We start from the raw sequence: 21248 nt of genomic DNA on the forward strand, positions 1-21248 counted from the left end.
ATTTCTTCCGTCCACAGTCACAGCATGTCTGATCTCCCGGGTGGTTCTGGGCAGCTTGTCACAGGAAACACACCCAGGCTAGTGTGCTCCTGCCTGGGCCAAAGTGATCCGTGGGGCGTGTGCAGGTGACTCGATCTTATCTAAGCAGAGAACCCGTGTTTAGCGGTAGGAACAGAAGCCGAAAGTGGGGAGAAAAGGGGTAAGCAGGGATCATGGGAAAGCAGTTAGAGAGGAAAAGGATAGAAGGAAAGAGTAACACTGAGAGAAAAAAGGAGAAGGGCAAGGAAAAGAAGGGGGAAGGAAAAATACAGTTTCCCTCCCTTGGAATACATGCATTCTTTTTTTCCATGTTTGTTTATTTTGAGAGAGAGAAAAAGTGCAAGAGGTAGAGAGAGAGGGAGGGACAGAAGCCCAAGCAGGCTCCATGTTTGTTTATTTTGAGAGAGAGAAAAGGTGCGAGGGTAGAGAGAGAGGGAGGGAGAAAAGCCCAAGCAGGCTCCATGCCATCAGGGCAGAGCCCAATGTGGGGCTCGATCTCACAAACTGTCAGATCATGACCTGAGCCGAAACCAAGAGTCAGATGCATAACTGACTGAGCCATCCAGGTGCCCCAGAATACACGCCTTCTTAATCTTGCTTCAACATCATTGTCAAGGCACTCAGCCTATCTTCAGTCACACTTAAAAGAAGGAATAAAAGGATACAGTGTCCCAAATGCCACCTTCTTCACAGTGATGGCACAATCATCAGGTAACGAGTCAAACGCTGGAGGCTGAAGACAAATCACTAAAGATTAATGAGCTAGGTAAAGAACTATTTATCCCGCAAAGAGAATGAAATAAATTTCATTCTTTTCATAGAATCTGCAATTTTCCATATTTCAGATAGTGTTGATCTGAGGGTCTTTCTCTTCCAGGCAGCTGTGCCATGAAGTACTGAACAAGAAACCAAACAAAGAAGAAGAAACTCCTAATTCTAAAAACCCTCAACACTGAGAAAGTCTCTTCTACTTGCCACAAAGAAATCTTGATCTATAGATGTGGAGTTTGCCCCAGCTAAGGAACCATCTCTGCTATGATAACTGGCTGCTGGTTGTCACCAAATCTCAGAGTCTGGCCAAAGTTAGATGAGCTGCATCTCATTTTGATGTCTTTAACATCCATGCAAGCGATTATGAATTCTTTCCTTACCTCTCCCAGGATACAGGAAGGAAGACTGGTCCACAGATAAAGAAAGCTAAATGGTAATTCTGCTTTTCCATCCATTTGTTAAGAGCATCACTCAGTCAGACAGGTCTAGGCTTCCTTACCTACCACATGGAATCCAAGAGAGGAATGTGGTCTGGACCTAAATATCTGACACCAGCTTATCGCTTTCTCCACCTAGAACAATATCAGATGTCAGTGAACGATCTTGGCATTTTCTTCCACAAAGCCAGGAAGCAGCCTCAATGTCTGCAGCTCAGTAGACAAGGTCCTCCGTCTCCAAAGTAAGCTATGTCCGTGCCAGTAGGTACACAATAGAATGCCCCAGGCTGAAGATACAATAGCTCAGAACTTCTATTTACAGCTATTTTTGTCTTCAAAAAGAAGAAATAAATGCAGCATTAATATGTAGACTGACACCAGAACCAGCTGGTCCACATGTCGGATGTGGAGCTCAACGTCTCCTATGGATGAGAATTCTATGGTAAAAGGAGCTGATGCGGGCATCTCATGTGATTGCTCAGGTCATTATATATCACACTTGCCCATCTCGGTGGATTGATGGATCATATGATCTGGTTTTAACAAAACCCAGCTGAGATTCCCACAAATAAATGGCAGATTTAAGATAAATGAATGCACAAACAAGCAAACAAGAAAATGGCAGAGCCAGTACCCTCCCCTCCTCCCTTCCTTCCTCTTGGCAAGTGATCTTTTCTATCTTATTCTGGGGTGAAATGGATGATTTCACTTGGTCTAATAAGAGCAGCCAAAAATCCTGACATCATCAAAGTCACCCGAAATTTGGTTTTACATCCACTATTACTAAAAAAGAGCCTTGCCTAAACTAATGGTAATCATCCCAATTAAGATAGACCTATATCATGTATTTCAGATTTAACCCATTCTTCTAAAATTTCCGTTCAAAATCTTTTTTAAAATATACCTAATGTGTGGAGTAACCAGTACATAGATTTAACCTATATATTCATAAATTTACAGTGATCATTAGTGAATGTTCATTTCGTTTAAATGGACGTGTTTCATTTTTAAAAGAAAAATGCGTAAAGTCCCTAGCAACGGACTTTAGTGACCGTGAATGAATAAACTAATCTTGTCTTTGTTGTTATGGTCTCAGTCTCTAAATTCCCTTCCTTTGACTCTTTTTCTCAGTGACTTGGGCATACATATGGCAGAATGAGTTATCTCCCTCCCTGCTCTCTCTTTTCGGAGACGTGACTCTCACTAAGGAGAAATGAAATCAAGATTCTGTTGGCATAAGAAATATGAATAAACTGGATTTTTGCTATAGAAAAGAGTCGATTTTTGTCATAAAGACAGTCTTATAGAAGATTTATATGCAGGGTCCTGAAGCCCCCTACAGCTCCCTGCTCCCAAGCCAAATCCTCCTGAAGGGCCAAGAGCCTTGGGAGATGGGGCTGCAAGGAAGGGACAAGGAGTAAAAGCGCTTTAGGAAACGTCTGGAATCAGCATGAGAAGGAAGGGACAGAGGAGAGAGGTTTTTATACACACGCAAGATGGGCTCCTCATTAACTGGTGGGCTAACCAAGCAAAAAAGTAAACACATGTTCTATACCATCCCATGACGAGACTAACAGTCACAATGTCTTTGTGATAATGGACAATGCTTTTCCTGCCCTAACAAATCTTATGGTCCAGCCAGGTAGTGACATGCAAGAATTCCAGCACTGCTCATAAGTGTCAAAAAACCAAGTTTTAAAGAGAATTCATCAATCCATCAATGTGGGGAAAAAACTAATTTCAGTAGGATCTTTAGCTCACAGGGTAGCTTTGTTGTTTCCCAGGATGATAAACTTCATTTATCCCCATTATTTCCTGAGCAAATTATTTTCTAATTCCTGGATTTGGTCTATGAAGATGCCTGGTGACTCATAAACGTCAATCTGACTAATGTCTCATTTAGAGATCTCAGTGTGCACAGGAGCCCTGACATCATTTCTCTTGCCAAGAAATGAATGTATAATATTTTCAGTAAAAACAAAGAAATGAACAGCCAGCACACCAATGAACACATGTGCACCTGTTGTCACAGTGGTTTTTATCATTAACTTGCTAGGTAGTCGGGAGTTGAAATACTCAGAGATGTAAGAAGAAATAACTGTACGTATTTAAGAGAGCAGTTTATGATCTTTTTATGATCTGGGTTATTTATTAGCACGTTCACATCAATACCTCCTTTGCTACAATGTTGTCTATAGTTTATTGACCCTTCCACTCAAACCAAGGGGAAGCTACATTTGAATCACAACTGTAACTTATTTCTATAGCTCTGCTCTTGTGAGAAGCTCAAAGTACTTTATAAATATTTCTTTAAACTTGAAAGTTAGTTAAGGGTCACTGTTTCCATGTTAGATAAAGATATAAAACAAGAAAAGTTCAAACAGCCAAAATTAGCAGTTTAGAGGGGGCTGAACAGTTGACAGGATAAAGGTGACGAGTTGACCTTAAACATCCATGTCTTCTCCAGGGGTGCCTGGGTGGCTCAGGGGGTTAAGTGACCAACTTCAGCTCAGGTCATGATCTCGCGGTCCAGGAGTTCGAGCCCCGTGTCAGGCTCTGTGCTGACAACTCAGAGCCTGGAGCCTGCTTCGGATTCTGTGTCTGTGTCTCCCTCTCTCTCTGACCCTCCCTTGCTCATGCTCTCTCTCTCTCTCTCTGTCTCTCTCAAAAGTGAATAAACATTAAAAAAATTTTAAATTATCAAAACATAAAGAGCAAGAAATGCAATAAAACCATGGTGCCTTGACCGACTCTTCGCTCATCACAGATATTAACTAAAATTTCAGAAGTAACTATGTTAGGAAAATGGAAGAAGGCAAGTGGGTAGAGCTCTTACGGATCTCAATCTGTATCTACTCAACTAGCCAAAAGATATTACTGAAAATGGTAAAAGTATAGTGTCTGAACTATGAAGGTAAACATAAAAAGGAACTGCCAAAATCATTACAGTTGGAGCAGGACTGGGGCACGAGAGGGACAAAGGGGACAGGTAAACATCTTAGGTTTCATTTTTCATTACTATTTGATGGGTTATTTTTAGCTCCACAGGGATTGCTTTGATACAATTTTAAAGCTTCAGGCAAGAAAAAAAAATCACTTGCAAAGAAAGTCTAGGTTTATATGAGATTATATCCAGTCTATACGAACGCTTCCTTATTTAATGCACATTTTCCATTTCACAAACAATAAATTAAACCAGCCTTTTAGGAGCAGAGGGACTGACGCTGTAACATGTGAGTTCCTCTAGTGTGAAAAAGAAAGAAAACACTGAAAAAAAATGACATAACAAAAAATAAGTAGAAAAAAATATATGTATACATACTTGGAAATGTCTTTTTAAGCATTAACTTCTTACGTTTAAGCATCATATTTGCATCAACCAGATTTTAGTTTAAAGCTATCTTGACCTTGTAACCATCTTGAATAAGTTGTACAGTCTCTGCTGGAAAACCATAAAGTATATTATTAATTAATAATTATTAATAATTATTAATATTTTTATTAATAATAATTAATAATAATTAATATTTAATTATAAATTATAAATTTATAAATTATAATATTTATATATTTATATTTATTTATTTTTTATATATATATATATAAATATATATAAAATATATATAAAAAATATATAAAAAAAATATTTATATATATTTATATATTTATAAATTATAAAATTTATAAATTATAAATATATAAATTATAAATAATATAAAATAAATATATAAATATAAATATAAATAAAAAATAAATAAAAATAATTAATAATAAAAAAATAATAATTAATAATAATTAATAATTAATAATAATTATTATTAATAATTATTAATTATTAATATACTTTAATAATAAAGTATATTATATATTAATAAAGTATACTGGTTTTCTGCATGGTGTTTCTATGGGTTGCCTGACAAATGAAGTCAACCACAGAGAAACTGTATTTTATCCACAGCATTAATCCAGGAAAACATGTAAAATCATTAACATCTCCTCCACATAAATAACAAATCCTCCTAAATTCAGATAATGATTAAATTTTCAGGACTAAACCAACAAATTGTTTCAAAGACAAACTATCTAAACAGGAATTCGTGAGGGGAAAATAGCTTCATAACAAGATACTTCCCTCCGACACACACATTATGCTCAGAATATTTCCGCATCATTTTCAAAATTATCCTTAAAGCTTTACTGAGAAAGGGGGGCGGGTGTGAAACATTATTCACATTCCCTGTGGTAGAACTGTGGATCTTTCTTACAAATAGTCTAATATTCCCAGTACCCTGGACCTACAAACTACAAATGGTCAGGACTTTGTATAAGAAACTCATGATTCCACTCAAAATTTGAAGATCTCTCTTCCGTTTCAAAAATTTTGATAAAGTAAACAAGATAAAGAAATTTGGCTCAAAATAGGGGCAAGACACTTCTGCAGACTGATCCCCCTCATTTTTCTATTTCTTTAAAGTAGTTTTCTGAATTCCATTGAGAGTATTTACTTGGGCACAAGAAATAAGATAACCTAAACAACTGATTAACTAGAGGCATTATATTTCTTTTTGCTTAGAAATTTTTACATTTCTAGAATTCCTCATTTACAAAGAAACAAGCTACAGCAGGCTGAGTAAGACCACTCAAAAAATATTTGGTCCTATTCCCTGGAACCTGACACGTTACCTTATAAGGGAAAAGGGTCTTTGCTGACTTGATTAAGCTAAAAGTCTTGAGCTAAGGAGATTATCCTGGACTATCAGGTGGGTACCAAATCCAACCACAAGTGTCCTTACAAAAGAAAGGCCAAGGGAGGTTGGATACAGACAGAGGAGGAGGCAGCAAGTGTGGCCACGTAGGCAGAAAATGGCGTGGTCTGGCCACAGGCCAAGAAATGCCTGCAGCCACCCAAAACTGGAAGAGGGAAGGAACCAGTTTTCTTCTCCAGCCTCCAGAGGAAGCTCCTTGACACCTTGATTTCTGCCCACTGATACCAATTTTGGACTTCTGGCCCCCAAATCTGCGAGAAAATAAATTTCTCGTTATTTTAAGCACTAAGGTCGTCGCTAAGCAGCCTCAGGAAACCAGCATATCATCCATGCGAGGGCATCTGAGTCGGCTGACAATCACTGTGCTGAACACACCAGATAAGTCTGACACTGGACAAGTCACAGGTTAGGTGGGAAAATGTCACCTTCCCGGAAGCTACAGATATTCCGATTTGGTCAAAAAGAAGAAACAAACGTCTAAGTTGGGGTGACTTAGAAGAAGCTGTTTTCCAAAATGCTCCATTTAGAATGGAGTTTCTTCCATGTAGCTCTTGCTGCAAACTTTCACCCAAAGAAACATTTCTCCTTAAAAGTTATTTTTAACAACTAATTACAAACGTAATATTTGTTGGAAAGTTAGAAAATTGCAAAATGCAAAAAAAAAAAAATAAATAAAATAAAATCGAAAGTTTTACCCATAATCCTACTATCCAGGGATCACTTCTGTTCATATTTAAGTAGAAGCCCTCTATTAGGAATGTTTGCAGATAATTATTTTACTTTTATTTTATTTTACAAAAATAAAATCCTATTAACATTTTGCAACCAGCTATTTAATTTACTTAACACATTACGATCATTTTCCACATCAGTATAATTTCTACAACAGAATTTTTAATGACTGGGTGTTCTCCATAGCGTTGTGAAGCAAAAATATTAAAATATCTCTTTCAGACGCTTCGATTGTTTTCCCATTTTTCACTAATGAATCTTTGCTGCTCTCCCAAGAGTTTTTAAAGGCAAGTAAAGTAGGCAGTGACATTTGGAGATACAGGAAGATACAGTCTTTGACACTGGTCCAAAGGTAAAGCTTTAATACCAAATTGGGTTCCCTGGAGTAAAATGGTCATCTTTCAGCCACAGTCCTCACCGTGTGGGGCACCAGGAAATAGCTTCAAGGTGTCAAAGATGCCTAGGGGCGAACAGCAGTACTGTACCCATCGGAGGAAAGAGTAGCCCCATAAAGAAGTCTACAATCCTACTCAACAAGCAGGATGATAATCTACGCCCTAAATGCTTTTATCAGAGGAAGTGACACTATCCCCAACATGAAAAGATTTTAATCACCAGAAAACAAAAGTGAGCTCATGAAGGGTGAAGAAATTTGCTGAAGCCACCACAGCTGTCAGCGGGAAGACCAAAGTACAGAATTCCAAGTCGTAAATTGAGACTAACAGCCAAAAAGTTGACGACTACAAACAAAACATCCTTCCCCGCCAGGTACCATGGGTATAGCGTAAGTAGTGCATATTTCAAATATAACACAGAGACCAATTCTAAAACAATATGCAGGAGCTTCAGCTGTCCCCAGAGTTATATCCATTTTCTCCCCTCAACACTTCTGAGACCGAACAGGGTGGTCAACAGAGTAGGCACTCGTGTGTAGGATTAAATGGGAGGAGTAAGACTGAGGACAGTTTCCATGCCTGGTGGGCAGGAACTTCCTCTGGTTTCCATAATGTTCCTTTTCCAGTCATTCTTCTTGCTCTCTCTGGTCCTCAAATATTAGAGCGGACACATGGCTACATGTGTAAGCGTGTGAGTGGGTGTGCCTGTCTCGCTCCTTTCTCTTCCCATGGCCCCATTTTCCTTGAGGGACCAGACATCTATGAAATTCCAACTCCATGTAACGAGGTGCCCTTTGGGTGTCGCCCAGGGGTGGCCTCACAGATATTTCGAATTTCACAAGCTTAAACTCACGACTTCTGAAAACTTGCTTCTCTTTCTCTACCTTGAATAATGGATTGCCAAATTAGAAACCTAGAATGAAAGCCAGAAGGAGGGGGGCAGCCTCAAGATTTCTCCACTGAACAAGAACACCGCCACCCCCCACCCCCCCCCCCGACCAGTAAGACAAAAAAGCCCCTCAGTGCAGAAGGCCAAACCACATGCTAGCTGATGGTCATTCATGACTGCCTGCACAGGGGCCCTGGGGAGTAGCCTAGTCTCAAACTGAGGCTCATCTTGTCTGGGCAAGAACATCCCCATATATATTCAAGGGGATGCTATAATAAGGAAGGAAAGGAACTCCTTGCCCTGTAACCTGAGGACACTCTGCATTTTCTTTCACAACCATTGCTCTTCCTACAGAATGTATTTTGTCTGCCCCCGGGTCATTCAGCCTTTTTTTTTAAAAAAAGAGCCTTTTTTACCATGGACTGTGGGATCAGCCTCTCACCAGTTGCAGTCGACCCAACCCCTAAATGCGCATTAACCAGATCCTGGGTCAGCTGTTTTCTGCTTGGCCAGAAAGCCGTGTAAGGCGTTCCCTATAATCTCCTTAACCAGGACATAGTTATTTGATTTCCCACAGCGGACACTTCTGTTGCCTCTCTAGTATCTCTTTCCCTCTTCCCTCCTGTTGGAATTTGCAGATTCCAAAGCAAATAAATTTCAATGATGTAAGTCAATTCCAGTTAGGTTTTCTGTTATTTCAACCCAAAGTACCCCAAACCACTGTTTATCTTTGTGTCCCTATTAACATCTGAAACATTCTGAGAGTGCCACAATATATTCTTATAGGTGGAGAAAGAAATGAATGAAGAAAATTAGGAAGGAAGGGAGGGAGGGAACAAGGGAAGGAGAGAAAGAGAAGGTCAGAAGATGTAGAGGTCAACACAGTCAAAATTGCAGAAAAATAAAAGCTAGTCTCTTGAACAACAGATGTTAGCTCATATCAACGTTTACCTTTCCACATTTGGGGAGACAAGCTAGAGTAAATATGCTTTCATTTGTCTACAGGAAAGTCTGGGAAAGAATAAAGAGAAAATAGATTGGAATTAGATACCATTCACTCTGAATCTAGAGGTTCACATCTTGGCTTACACCAAGAGACTTAAATAACCAATAAAGACTACCTGCCTGAGTCTTACTTCATATGTTACTATTCTTTCTTTTACTTGTATTCCGTATTGATAGCAAAATCAGAAATGTATTTTGCAAGAACGTCTGCACAGTTTGCAGAATGGGACTCGTGCAATGCCCCAAGTCGCCTACACCAAAAAAGCCTGCAGAATGCATTCAGTGAGGCTGATGACACAGTATAATCAGTGTTTCTCCCTCCTATGGATGAATAAAATCATGGGTCTTTGGCTAACATGAAAAAAAAAAAATGAGAAAACGTGACTAGTTCTATTTAAATGCTTATTTTTAATTAAATACATAACTGATCACACAAGCACAAAAATACATACGATACAGGTGAGGCTAATTTTTCAATAGATTTACATTCAAATCAGGAGCTCTTCTCATGAGTAGGATTGCTGGAAATCAGTCTTTTCTAAGACTGGCCACCTCACGCATATGCAAAATGGTAGGATTTGAGGAGTGCCTGAAAAGCCTTCAGCTCAGAAACCTCTCTTCACCGTCCCATGCAACTGGAAAGCAACCACATCCTTCTTGAGGGCTAGGTGACTCTTACTGTTACTTCTTAAATGCACGAGCCTCAAAAAGGGTCACATAAAAAGCAATATGGTATGTGAATCCCGAGCTCCTTCTGGGGAATGACATTGTTGGATGGCTTCTGCCCTCACAGATGGGAACAGGACAGTGAGGGTCTTAGATGGGGCTTCACGGGATGCTTAGCCAGGTGCCTCACTCTGGAGATGAGATTTGGGAGCTAGAGCGTTCTGTGGGAGAGCAGGCCCAGGTGAGGCGCCGGGGGGTGGGGGTGAGGCTTTAGTGACCGTGAGGGCACAGAGGCAGCTGTATGCCTACCAAGCTGCAGAATGGAGACAAGGGCACTCTTGGCATGAGCAATGAAAGAACGAGGTGGGGGAGGGGGGAGTGGGAAGAAATATCTTGAGCTCGATTAGCCCAATTCACCACCACCTCCCAAAGCCTGTCTGGTGGCCCAGAGGAACATCCCTCCTGGAGCTCCATCTCAGGACCCTGGCTCCACCCAGCTTTACCGAGCGGGTGCAGAGGAAAGACAGCCAGGCAAACCAGAACAAAGGCAGGCTGGCTCAGATCCAAACAAGAGAGCTGTCACTGCGGATTTTCCCGCCTTTCCTTCCTGCCTCTTTCCCCTCTTGTCCTCCCCAGGTGCATGTTTCCCACGCTACGTTCCTTCTTCAACTCACCGGAGTCCCAACACTCAAATCAACCACCCTTCCCAAACCTTATAGAAGGTTTTAAATAAAAGATAAATGTCATCAGATGTGCGGGAGCCCCAATTATGGCTCAGCATATTTGTTTCGGCATGGGTACTATTTTGCTTTCAAACTATAAACACCGTAAAGCTGGGGACTATTTCTGTGGAAGGGGTTTGTAGCTCAGTGTTCACATGGGCATCCAGGAACTCGATGGGCATTTAGTGTTTTATTTCATATATGTGTTTTACAAGGGATGTGACTTTCATCATAGTCTCTCTCTTTCTCTCTCTCTCCCTCTGTCTCTCTTGGAAAACCAAATTTGAGGACCTGAAAGGAAAGCAGGGGTAAATTATATGGTACTTTCAGTACACGTTCCCCACGCTTTCTGGGTTTTGTGAGCAAAGACAAAATTCTAATCCACTTACACACACGGTCAATTTGAGTCTTGGACCTTTAGATAAGAGAATGCCTGAAATACACTGACCTTGGTTCTGGTCTATCAAAGATGCGGTAAGTGAGGCTTACAGATGCAAAATGACCTTCTAAAATCACATGACACAACTGGCCAAAAGAGCTACCTTAGGACAGACGTGGGAGCCACTCAACGGTCATTGCGAGGGAGTGGAATCTAGAGCGGAGGTGCACAGGCTGTGGAGCCAGACGGATGAAGTTCAAACGCAGGCTTTGCCAGTTACTCCCTGGATGCTCTGGTATAGGAAAGAACTTCTCTCTGCCTCAACTAGCTCACCTGTGAAATGGGGCCACAGATGGCACTTAAACCACTGGGTCATCACGAGGACCAAATGGGTAGTTTATACCATGAAAAGTGCATAGGAGAGTGCTTAATGTGTTAATAAACTTCAGCTCTTTATTCGCGTTATTTCTGTATAATTAGTATTTTCTTACTAACTATGATCATCACCGTCATTATCTCATTTCCTGAAGGCTTTGAGAACCCGGCCAAGTAGGCCCAGAAGGGAGTCAATCCAAAACAGAACAGCGCCCCCTGTAGGACGAGGCCACATACACAGGCGCTGCCCTTCACCCACACATGTGCAGCCCAGTTCTTTCTTGGACGCCGGCCTCCTGGTCAGCTGTGGCAACCCCATTCCGACCACACAGTGGCCAGCTAGCTCCGTCCTCCATATCCCACCTCACCTCCCCCTCCCCGGGTGTGACTCCACTTCTGTCACTCGCGTGGCTCCCCTCACACATCAGGTCCTCAAGCCCCACGCTTCTCCCGGGCACCACAGCCTTGTAACCTGCACGGTCTCTTTGTTTTTAATTTCTTTAAGTTTACTATTTATCTTGAGAGAGACAGCACAAGTGGGGGGAAGGGTGGAGAGAGAGGGAGACGGCGAATCCCAAGCAGGCTCCACGCCGTCAGCACGCAGCCCGACTCGGGGCTCGAACCCACAAACCCGTGAGATCGTGACCTGACTTGAAACCAAGACTCAGACGCTTAACCCACTGAGCCGCCCGGGCGCCCCTGCACAGTCACAGTCTATTTTTAAGTGCAGGTTTCTTTTTTGCCCGCTTAGCTGAGCACCTGCATCAAAATCTCTGGAAAGAAGGTCCAGACACCTGCCGTCTAGGGGTTTCTGATACACGAGTTTCAGCAGCACTGGGATTCACTGATTTCAGGCACTCGTCTCTTCCTTCTACTTGGCTATGAACTACATTACCCACCCTTGCCCACTTGGACGCCTTTCTCCACAATTCCGCGTCCACAGTACAGTAGGTTTTTCAAGGACGATTAATCAAATAAACGTTTGCTAACAAGTCAGAGAGCCAGCTAGGATTCTGTTGTGCGAGGCCGGAGAAGCCAGGTATGACAGACCATTGCTGCTGCTGCGGAATCAGATACAGCAGCTGATACTCTGAAAAGCCCCAGCAAGAGTAAGGGCAGGCCAGTCCTAATGGTATGCAGGGTGGGTGTGCAGTTAAATAACTCCACTCCAAAAAAAAAAAAAAAAGGCAGCCGTAGAGGAAAACACACAAAGACCCAGCTGCCCACAACATGAATAGCCTGGCAGGGCAATCCCATCAGGACCCACGGAGAATACAGATCAGAGGGAAAGGGGGAGTCTGAGTGGGCCAGTGCCTCGATGGTGCTAAACCATCATCCATTTTCAGCCCCTTGGCCTTTGCTTCCTCCTGGCTCTCTCCCTCCCCAAATCCACCATTATGCAAGCACAACTTGAGAGCTGTTTAAGCAAAAAGAGCTGGCCCTGTGTGAATATGGAGGGTCCCGTCCGCCGGCCCTGCAGCTGGGCCTGAACGACATTGTGCTCATTATTTGTGGCAGGCGTGAGCCTGAGAGAGAGAGAGAGAGAGAGAGAGAGAGAGAGCTCCTTCTGCAGCTGGCATTTTGTGAGCTAAGTTACTCGTCAGAATCCAAGAGGAAACACTGCATTTTGTTCCTGTGGATGCCTGGGGGCGGGGGCGGGGGGAGGTCGGGGCATTCTAAACAGAAATTTCAAAGCTCAAAAGTGTAACTTTGTCATTGTCTTTGAACAAAAGAATATGACTCGGAACACAAACAGGATATTATCATTGCCGATTAAAGAACTGTCAACCCCAGTGTGTTCAAGTTAAGATGTGAATGTATAAAGTGCCTTGTAGAACACAATTTGAACAATGACACATGGCGGGGTGGGGGGGGTCTTCCTTCAAATAGAATCCTAAAGCTAGAGCTGGCCCAGATTATGATTATCTGCACCTGGAATCTCATCTTCAAGATTTCTAGGGATGGAGAGTTCAGAAACTTTCTACAGCCCGGTGGTCTGTGTTTTTCACCTTGAAGGCCAAGGTCTCCCCAGTGTCCAGGTGAAATCACGGATGATTTCCCTTTGTCTACCCAGCCCCACTGACTGATGCCAAGCCCACCTCATTCTCTCGGGTGTGTTCTTCTGAATTCCTTCTATTTTTTTCCAACATCCTTTTAGAAGTAAAATAAGCGAACACAGACCTAAGGCAATACACGGAAAAAAAAAAATTACTCCATGCATCTCGAACCCTATGCTCCCTTTCAGGAAAATGATAGTTTTTATTCTCCTAGCAAATATATATCTCTCTAGCAAATCTCTCTCTCTCTCTCCCTTTCTCTCTGTCTCTCTCTCTCTCTCTCTCTCTCTCACACACACACACACACACACACACACACACCTCTTTCATATCTTGATTGGATTGCTAGGCCTTTTACTCTATAACTGCATCCCCCTCCCATTTAAACATACTCTGCAGACTTTAGCAAAGGCACCTCCCCTCCTTGTACTTGTCCTTACTGACTTCATCTTGCTTCTGAGGGACCCTTTTCCCCAACAGGCACAGAATTCAAAATGACTCTGGGAACCCTCTAAAGGATGTATAACACAATTTGATCTCATAGCACTTTCAAATTTAACGAGTACTTCCCTAATGCCTTTGTATCATCCATTTATCCAAAGCGCTGCATACATGGGGACCTAAGACCAGTTCCGTAGACCCACGGACTCCTGTCGAATCACGGCCTCTGGCAACTGCTCTTTGGAAGCTGAAAGTTCACCTTAGCAGAGTTACCATTTACAATCACTTTTGGGGGGCACCTGGGTGGCGCAGTCGATTAAGTGGCTGACTCCTGATTTTGGCTCAGGGCACGGTCTCACGGTTCATGTGTTCAAACCCCGCATCGGGCTCTGCACTCACAGCACGAGAGCCTGCTTTGCATCCTCTGTCTCCCTCTCTCTGCCCCTCCCCGACTCATTCACACACTCTCTCTCAGATCTCTCTCTCTCTCTCTCGAAAATAAACACATTTAAAAAATTTTTTAATAAAAAATAAATAATAAAATCACTTTTTTTTTTTTAACAAAGTCCTATAACCCGCTGGCCTAAATCTGACGGATCCACACAATAATTAGAACAGAGTCTAGACCCCTTGCCTTGATGACACCACACCACACAACACAACTTTCACAACTCCCCAGTCCCGCTGCCCGTTCTTTTCCGGTACAAAGGACTCCAACACCGTGGCCACCTATGAGAATCCGTACTCCCCCTCCCTTCTGCCTGAAAGATTCTTCCGCAAGTTCCTTCAGACTGGCTGTCTCAACCGCCAGTGCTCACCTACCTGTATTTTCTCTTCCCTCCCCCCCAACTGGCAGTTAAACCCCACAAAGATGCTGGCGGGAGTGCTCCACTGACCCCAGTGCTGGGCCGAGGGTAAAGCCCCCAATGGATATTTGTGAAATAAATGACCATGTGTGGGGTTCTGTGTACACAGCCATGACTCAAGATTTCCGTAGCCTCCAATCTGACCACAGCTATGCAAGACCTGGGGAGGCGATGGAATATTCTGGCAAGAAAGCTAGATGGATCTTGACTTCCCTAACCTGGAAACGCAATGAGGAGAGGAGTGTGTCTGTAAGGTTATAAAAGAAACCCACATGCGAACGCGCATGCTCGTTTTATTTTCTTTTCACTACTCAAAACAAAGTTCTACCCCTTATTTAATTTTTACTCCTCCAAACATATTGCTGATGACGAAATGTGCACGAACATATTTTCTTTGTTACCTCTGAACTGATTGCTGTATTCATCAATTCATGCACAAAAGAATATCAAGTGAGAAAGAACCCAAAAACTTACCAAAATTATACATTTCATTTCTAGGGTTTTTTTTTTTTATACTGTCAGCAGTATCGTTTACATAAATGAAAAATGTTTTTTAATGGATTCTGAGACATGAATATTAGTATAAATTCAGAGTGCCCAAGCCAAGCAAAAATGCAAAATTTTTTCTCCCAAAGGAGAACGATACTGTTGTGAAATCTCTTTTTTATTCCGCAAGATGTGGTTTATTCAGAGTGCAAATACAAGGGAAGGAAGGATCACGAAGGACAGAACTTTTCCCGTGTACATGGGTTCAGATGGTACAACAAATGTGGGCAGAATACTATTCTACTCATACATACTAAAACTTGTGTCTTTCGTGCGTACCTGAAAACAAGGAAGAGAGCCAGATCGTTAAAAATAAAGCAAGAGATGGATTCATACAACCATCGCTCAGTGAGCTTTTATTAGCTGTTCTACCTTTTCATTCCTTTAAAAAGTGACCGTGGGGGAGGGGTGCCTGGGTGGCTCAGTGGGTTAAGCTTCCGACGCTTGATTTCAGCTCAGGTCACGGGCTCATGGTTTGTGGGTTTGAGCTCTGTGTTCGGATTCTCTTTCGCTCCTTCACTCTCTGCCCTTCCCCCACTCACTCTCTCTGTCTCATGATAAATAAACATAAGTAAATAAATGAATAGTTACCACTGGTAAACAAGTGTCTTAAGGCTACACACCCTTTTGTCTCTCCCGCTGGCTGCGGGCCACATGCCACATACCTTGCAGCCACTGTGAGTCCTGGTCTTCATCAGGGGTGTAGTGGTGCACAGCTCAATGGCCTCAGGCTCGTGGAAGATGACTGCTGGGAGGGGGTCCTTCTTCAGTGTCAGGACATTCAATTTAGACTTCAGCATGGTCTGAAAGTGCTGACGAGCAAAAGGAACAAGCAAACAAATAAATAAAGAAGCCAACTCTAGTGGAATTTTTTGGAGCAGTATGTGGTGCAACGATACATCAGACCCAGTAGCAAAATCTTTTTTATTAACTCTGTTTTACTAGGGAAGGTCAAGAGACACTCAGTCACATGAAGGGGGAAAACTGTCAGAATGCCCCTAAGTTGACACCGTGGGAGACAGGCAACCGTCCCACACAGAGACCACGGGAACATGGGGTAGCGGTAGAATCACCAACACCTTGCTCTGGGAAGTTCTTCCAAGGTGATATGTAGAGAGAGACTCCTAGAGATTTAAGGCATGTTGATTTCAGCCAAATAAGTGAAGATGTTCAGAAAAGAAGATGATCGGCGCTATTTGGGGGGACAGTCTAGAGCTAATGAAAAAGGAGAAGAACCAATGAAAAGAACACAATAATCCTGCTCTCTGCCTTCCCCCATTCTGCCATGCCCTGGCTGTAGAACTTTAGGAAAGCCACCACTTTTCAATAGACCATTTCTCTTCCTGAGTCTAGTAAATATCTATTCTGCATGCAGTTCCTGTCGGCACCCGTTTTGAAATATAACCAGAATGCAGCGACATTTAATAACTGCTATGTATACACCCAGTCCAGGCCCCATCTTTGTTTGGTCTACCATAGCATCTGGTCCTACCACTCCCAACCTTGACCCAGTGCAGGGTATTACCACAGCACAGCCAGGGGGGCCTTCTCAGCTCAGATCACAGCTTGTCACCCCTCTGGTAGGACTATCTCAAGCCTTCCCTTCTCACAAAAATATTCCAAGTCCTTGCCTTGGCCTTGAAACCCACGCACAATTCAGGGACCTCTGCCTCTCTAACCTTACCTCCCACTCCTCACCCTCCCTCTCACTTGGATCCAACCACAGTGGCGTCTTTATTCTTCTGAGGATAAGGCAAAGACACACGTGCCTTGGGATGTCTGAACATGATCCCCCTGCTCTAGGATCTGAATCCCTTGCTTCTGTATCTTCTTGAGGACCTTGATCAAATGTCACCTTATGAGACAGGCCTTCTTTATCAATATTATCTAAAATAGCAGGTGCGTGTGCCCCCCCCCACACACACACAGATGGCTTCGTGGGCCCGCAACCTGCACCATCACAACAGGATCCCCATGCTTAGGAGAACACCATGCTTGGTTTAATGCTCTTGGGTGAATGTCATGGTCTTGAAATCCTTCATAAATTTATCTTTGAGCCTGTGTTTTGTAAGCTGAGTCCAATGAAACAGTAGAGTACATGCATGAGTAGAAGAGATACACACAATAGGTGCATCCCCTGATGCCTAGGAATTCAACAAGATGCCAAGCGAGTACCAGGCAAGCATATTAAGTCCATGGTTCCGTAAGCAGTGCACTGGCAGCCCCAGGAGGCCATGCTTTGGAGGGAGAACTTGCTTCAAATGCAGAAGTAAGTCAGTTGTATTTTAACAAACATGAATGATCAAGGAACTCTAGCACATCCCTTCTATTTGTAGGACTTTCCTGTAACAGACAACTGAAAATGACACTGAAAATGACCACAGAGAAGGAAAGGGACAGGGAGGACAGCCACAGCTCCTCCTCCCTTCGGTCCCTCCTCACTAATCTGCAAGCTAAAGGTAAAGTGTCAGGAGAATGTGCGTTTTTAGAAATGGAACAGGGGCACCTGGGTGGCTCAGTCGGGTAAGCAACCGACTCTCGATTTCAGCTCAGGTCGTGCTCTCGCGGTTTGTGGGCGAGAGCTCCACGTCAGGCTCTGCACTGACAGCACGGCACCTGCTTGAGATTCTTTCTCTCTCTGCCCCTCCCTCGCTCATGTGTGCGCACTTTCTCTCTCTCTCAAAACAAACAACTAGTTAATTAATTAATAAAAAGAAATGAAACAGGGGCAGTGGGTGGCTCAGTCAGTTGAGGGTCTGACTCTTGATTTCAGCTCAGGTCACGATCCCAGGGTCGTGGGATTGAGCCCCATGCTGGGCTCTGCAATGCGCATGGAGCCTTCGCGGGATTCCCTTGCTCTCTCTCTCTCTCTCTCTCTGTCTGTCTCTCTCTCTCTCCCCTCTTCCCATCCCCCACTCATGGGTATGCGCTCTCAATAAATAAATAAATAAATAAATAAATAAATAAATACAGGTGAGTTAGTTTTGTAGCATATTTCCACTGTTCCGGTAAGAACAAAATTCAGATGCACATAGGAACCAGGAAGTGCAAACTTCGTGTCATTTCAACGCTTCTGCTCCTATCCTTGCATTTAAAGTGGGCATTGCACAATACAACGATGAGTGGTAGATTTGTGTTAATAATCTCAATGTTGAATCTCTTTTTAGTTAGAACAGCATTAAACAACAAAAGCAACCCGCCGATCAAACAGAAGAAAACACCATGACTGTGCCAGAGACAGATGCACGAAGAAAAGTAAAAAGTTTTATGTTTCAGTGCCTTTAGCGGCACTTTTCTCTACTTTTTGAATATAGGACTGCATTTTCATTTTGCCCCGGGCCTCACAGATTATGTAACCAATTCCACATGTACCTACTCATCGCCGTCCATCCCCTTCCTCCCCTTTATTATTCTCATCAGTACTTGTCACCACGAAAACATTACGTATTTTGTTTCTCTTATTTTCTGTCCTCTTCCATTAGAACATAAATGCCATAGGAGCAGAAACTGTTTTAGTCAATGAAGTATCCCAAGAGCCTAAAGCAGTTCCATGGGGCCACACCGAATCTACTAGAACTCCCGACGGCCACGCTGATGGTCATTTTTATGTGTCAGCTTGCCCAGGCTACTATGCTATTATCTAACCAAGCACCGTGAAGATATTTTGTAGGTGTGATTAAAGCCCATAATCATTTGAATTGCAGACATAGCCTGGCTAATCTGGGTGGACTTCATTCAATCAATTGAAACAACAGGTGAGGTGAGGCTTCCCTGAGGGGGAAGAATTTCTACTTGTGGACGGCGGCTTCAGTCCATGCCCAAGAGCTCCGGCCTACCCTTCCTGACAGCCTGCCACAGGGGTCTCAGCCCGGCCTCGCCAGCCTCCACAACTGCATAAGCTGGTTCCTCGAATAAGTCCTGAGGAATTTCTCCTACTAGTTCTCTTTCTGATTTAACCCTGACGAACACGGCCACCTTTCAGGATACAAAGTTGCCAGCCTGATACTTGTTCAAATGGGAGGGAGATCTGCTGTCCTATTTCTCAGTGAATAGTGATTTGTATTTTTTTTTATTTTTTTAATGTCTATTTTTGAGAGAGAGAGAGAGAGAGACAGAATCCGAAGCAGGCTCCAGGCTCTGAGCTGTCAGCACAGAGCCCGACTCGGGGCTGGAACCCACAAACTGTGAGATCATGACCTGAGCTGAAGTCGGCCACTTCACCGACTGAGCCTCCCAGGCGCCCCTGATTTGTATTTTTTAAGACCGTAAGGGCAGGGGCGCCTGGGTGGCTCAGTCCGTTAAGCATCCGACTCTTGATTTCCGCTCAGGTCATGATCTTGCGGTTCAGGGGTTCGAGCCTCTGCACTGACAGCATGGGGCCTGCTTGGGGTTCTCTCTCCCCTTGTCTCTCTCTCTCTCTCTGCTCCTTCCTTATCCGGGGGCATGCACACTCTCTCTTTCTCAAAATAAATAAATAAATAAATAAATAAACTTAAAAAGAAAAAAAAAAACACAAGGGCAAGTTTTCAAATTAATCTGGAAGTTTCTGCCTTTGTTCTTAATTGATTCCAGCCCGACATCTGGTGTTACAAAGAGGGCCTGGGAGGAGCACCACAGATACGTGACAGGGAGAGGAAAAGCTGGTCGCCTTTGTGAGACAGCAACTGGGGCCATACGACGAAGAGGGTAAAGAGAAGAGTAGCTCAGAAGAGGAGCTAATGAGCAAGGGAGGACACTGTCCTCACCCGCCATCTTGCTGGGGGCTCCGTGAGCAGTACATGAAACCACAGCTCACCTCAGCCTGACTTTTGCCACACAACAAGTTCCTAAAGATGGCACCAGAGGTGACTCCACTCCCACGAAGTCCGGACAACCACACTGCCCAGAATCTCTGAGATTGTCTGCCCGTCCCCACTGGGGGACCAAATGCCACGGCTACTGGTTTGGCCGTTGAGCGCAGCGAGAGCCTGGAAGCTGCGGGCCGGACGCAGGCAGCCAGAGAGCCAAGGAAGAGAAAGAAACCATTTTTAAAACCCCAAATCGGGGACAGGAAGATAACGGAGTGCAAATGCCAACTTCCACAAGGGCTGTGTAACCTGAACCACCTATCTCTTCAAAGCCTTGGTGGCCCTCCAGCTCGCCGATCCGCCGCGCACCCTGTCCCTGAATACCTCCCCTCGAGCAGACACTGAGGCAGGCACAGCTGGAACAGAAATGAAATGTTAGTCTCTGCTTGAACGGGTTTCTCACAGAGAGCTGGACGCTGTTCAATCAAATGACAACTGCAAACCTGTGTGAGTTCATCGACTAGCTGCAGAGAGAGAGGCTAAGGCAGTATCTGAAGGTGAAATAGAGACAATTATTCCTTTTCTGGAAAAAATGCATTTTGTTTTCTTTAATGGCTTTGTCCTTTTTGCCCACAATGAAAGGATAAGGCTAAAGAGGGAAATACGATGTGAATTATCTGATGAGTCATTGGGTCTGCAAGAATACATCTTTTTATAGAAGGTTCATGTAACCGTGAGTTGCTCTTGAAAATCTAGGAACGAACGGTCCAAGTGTGACGGTAGAGCTGTTTCTGCTAAGAACACTCTTCTGCCCCCCTTTGAGGAAATGTCTCCACTGCTGTAGCTGCTTTGTGGAGCGGGGCCGTCCCTGCCCCCGACCCTGGGAAAGAATATGCGACACAGGCTGACCGCCTGAGTACCGCGTGTCCCTGGCCAAAGGCGTTGGTTCAGAGGAAACTCAAGATTGGCGGGACAGACTCTTCCAGGAGACTGACTGACTCACAGGGTTGCTAGGCCAAGGCGATGTGAGTAGGAAGCTACCGCTGACCTCCTCACCCGCCAAGGTCAGCCCGAGAATAAGACCACCCGGAGACCAAGAGGGACGAGCCATGGAGAGTCACAGACGTGACCTTGCCTAGCCCTGGCTCCCGCTGCCTCTGACTCGGCTCCATCCATGGACTTACTGAGAACGAGAACCAGGACCTTCTCTCTTACGCTTAAGCGAGCTTGCGTGAGGTGTCTGTTCGGAAAGGGTCTCACCGATACAGATTACTTTCTGATGAAAAATAATCACCCGAGACAATAAAACGGAGCCACTAACAAAACGTTAAAAGGACTTCATAAATGTTAAAACTACAGAACAGAACATCAACAT

General features: G+C 43.7%; 1 protein-coding gene across 2 annotated transcripts in view; it reads right to left on the reverse strand.

The window, feature by feature from the left end:
- The window catches only part of PID1 (phosphotyrosine interaction domain containing 1), a 229497-nt gene that overhangs the window by 107250 nt on the left and 100999 nt on the right, over window positions 1-21248 (reverse strand). For both annotated transcript variants that reach the window (XM_042995546.1, XM_042995547.1), the window contains exon 2: window positions 15752-15898. In XM_042995546.1, the coding sequence (XP_042851480.1) occupies window positions 15752-15898 (147 nt within the window). The remainder of the gene's footprint in view (window positions 1-15751; window positions 15899-21248) is intronic.

The sequence above is a fragment of the Panthera tigris genome, chromosome C1 (assembly GCF_018350195.1).
Source record: "Panthera tigris isolate Pti1 chromosome C1, P.tigris_Pti1_mat1.1, whole genome shotgun sequence".
Classification (NCBI taxonomy): Eukaryota; Metazoa; Chordata; class Mammalia; order Carnivora; family Felidae; genus Panthera; species Panthera tigris.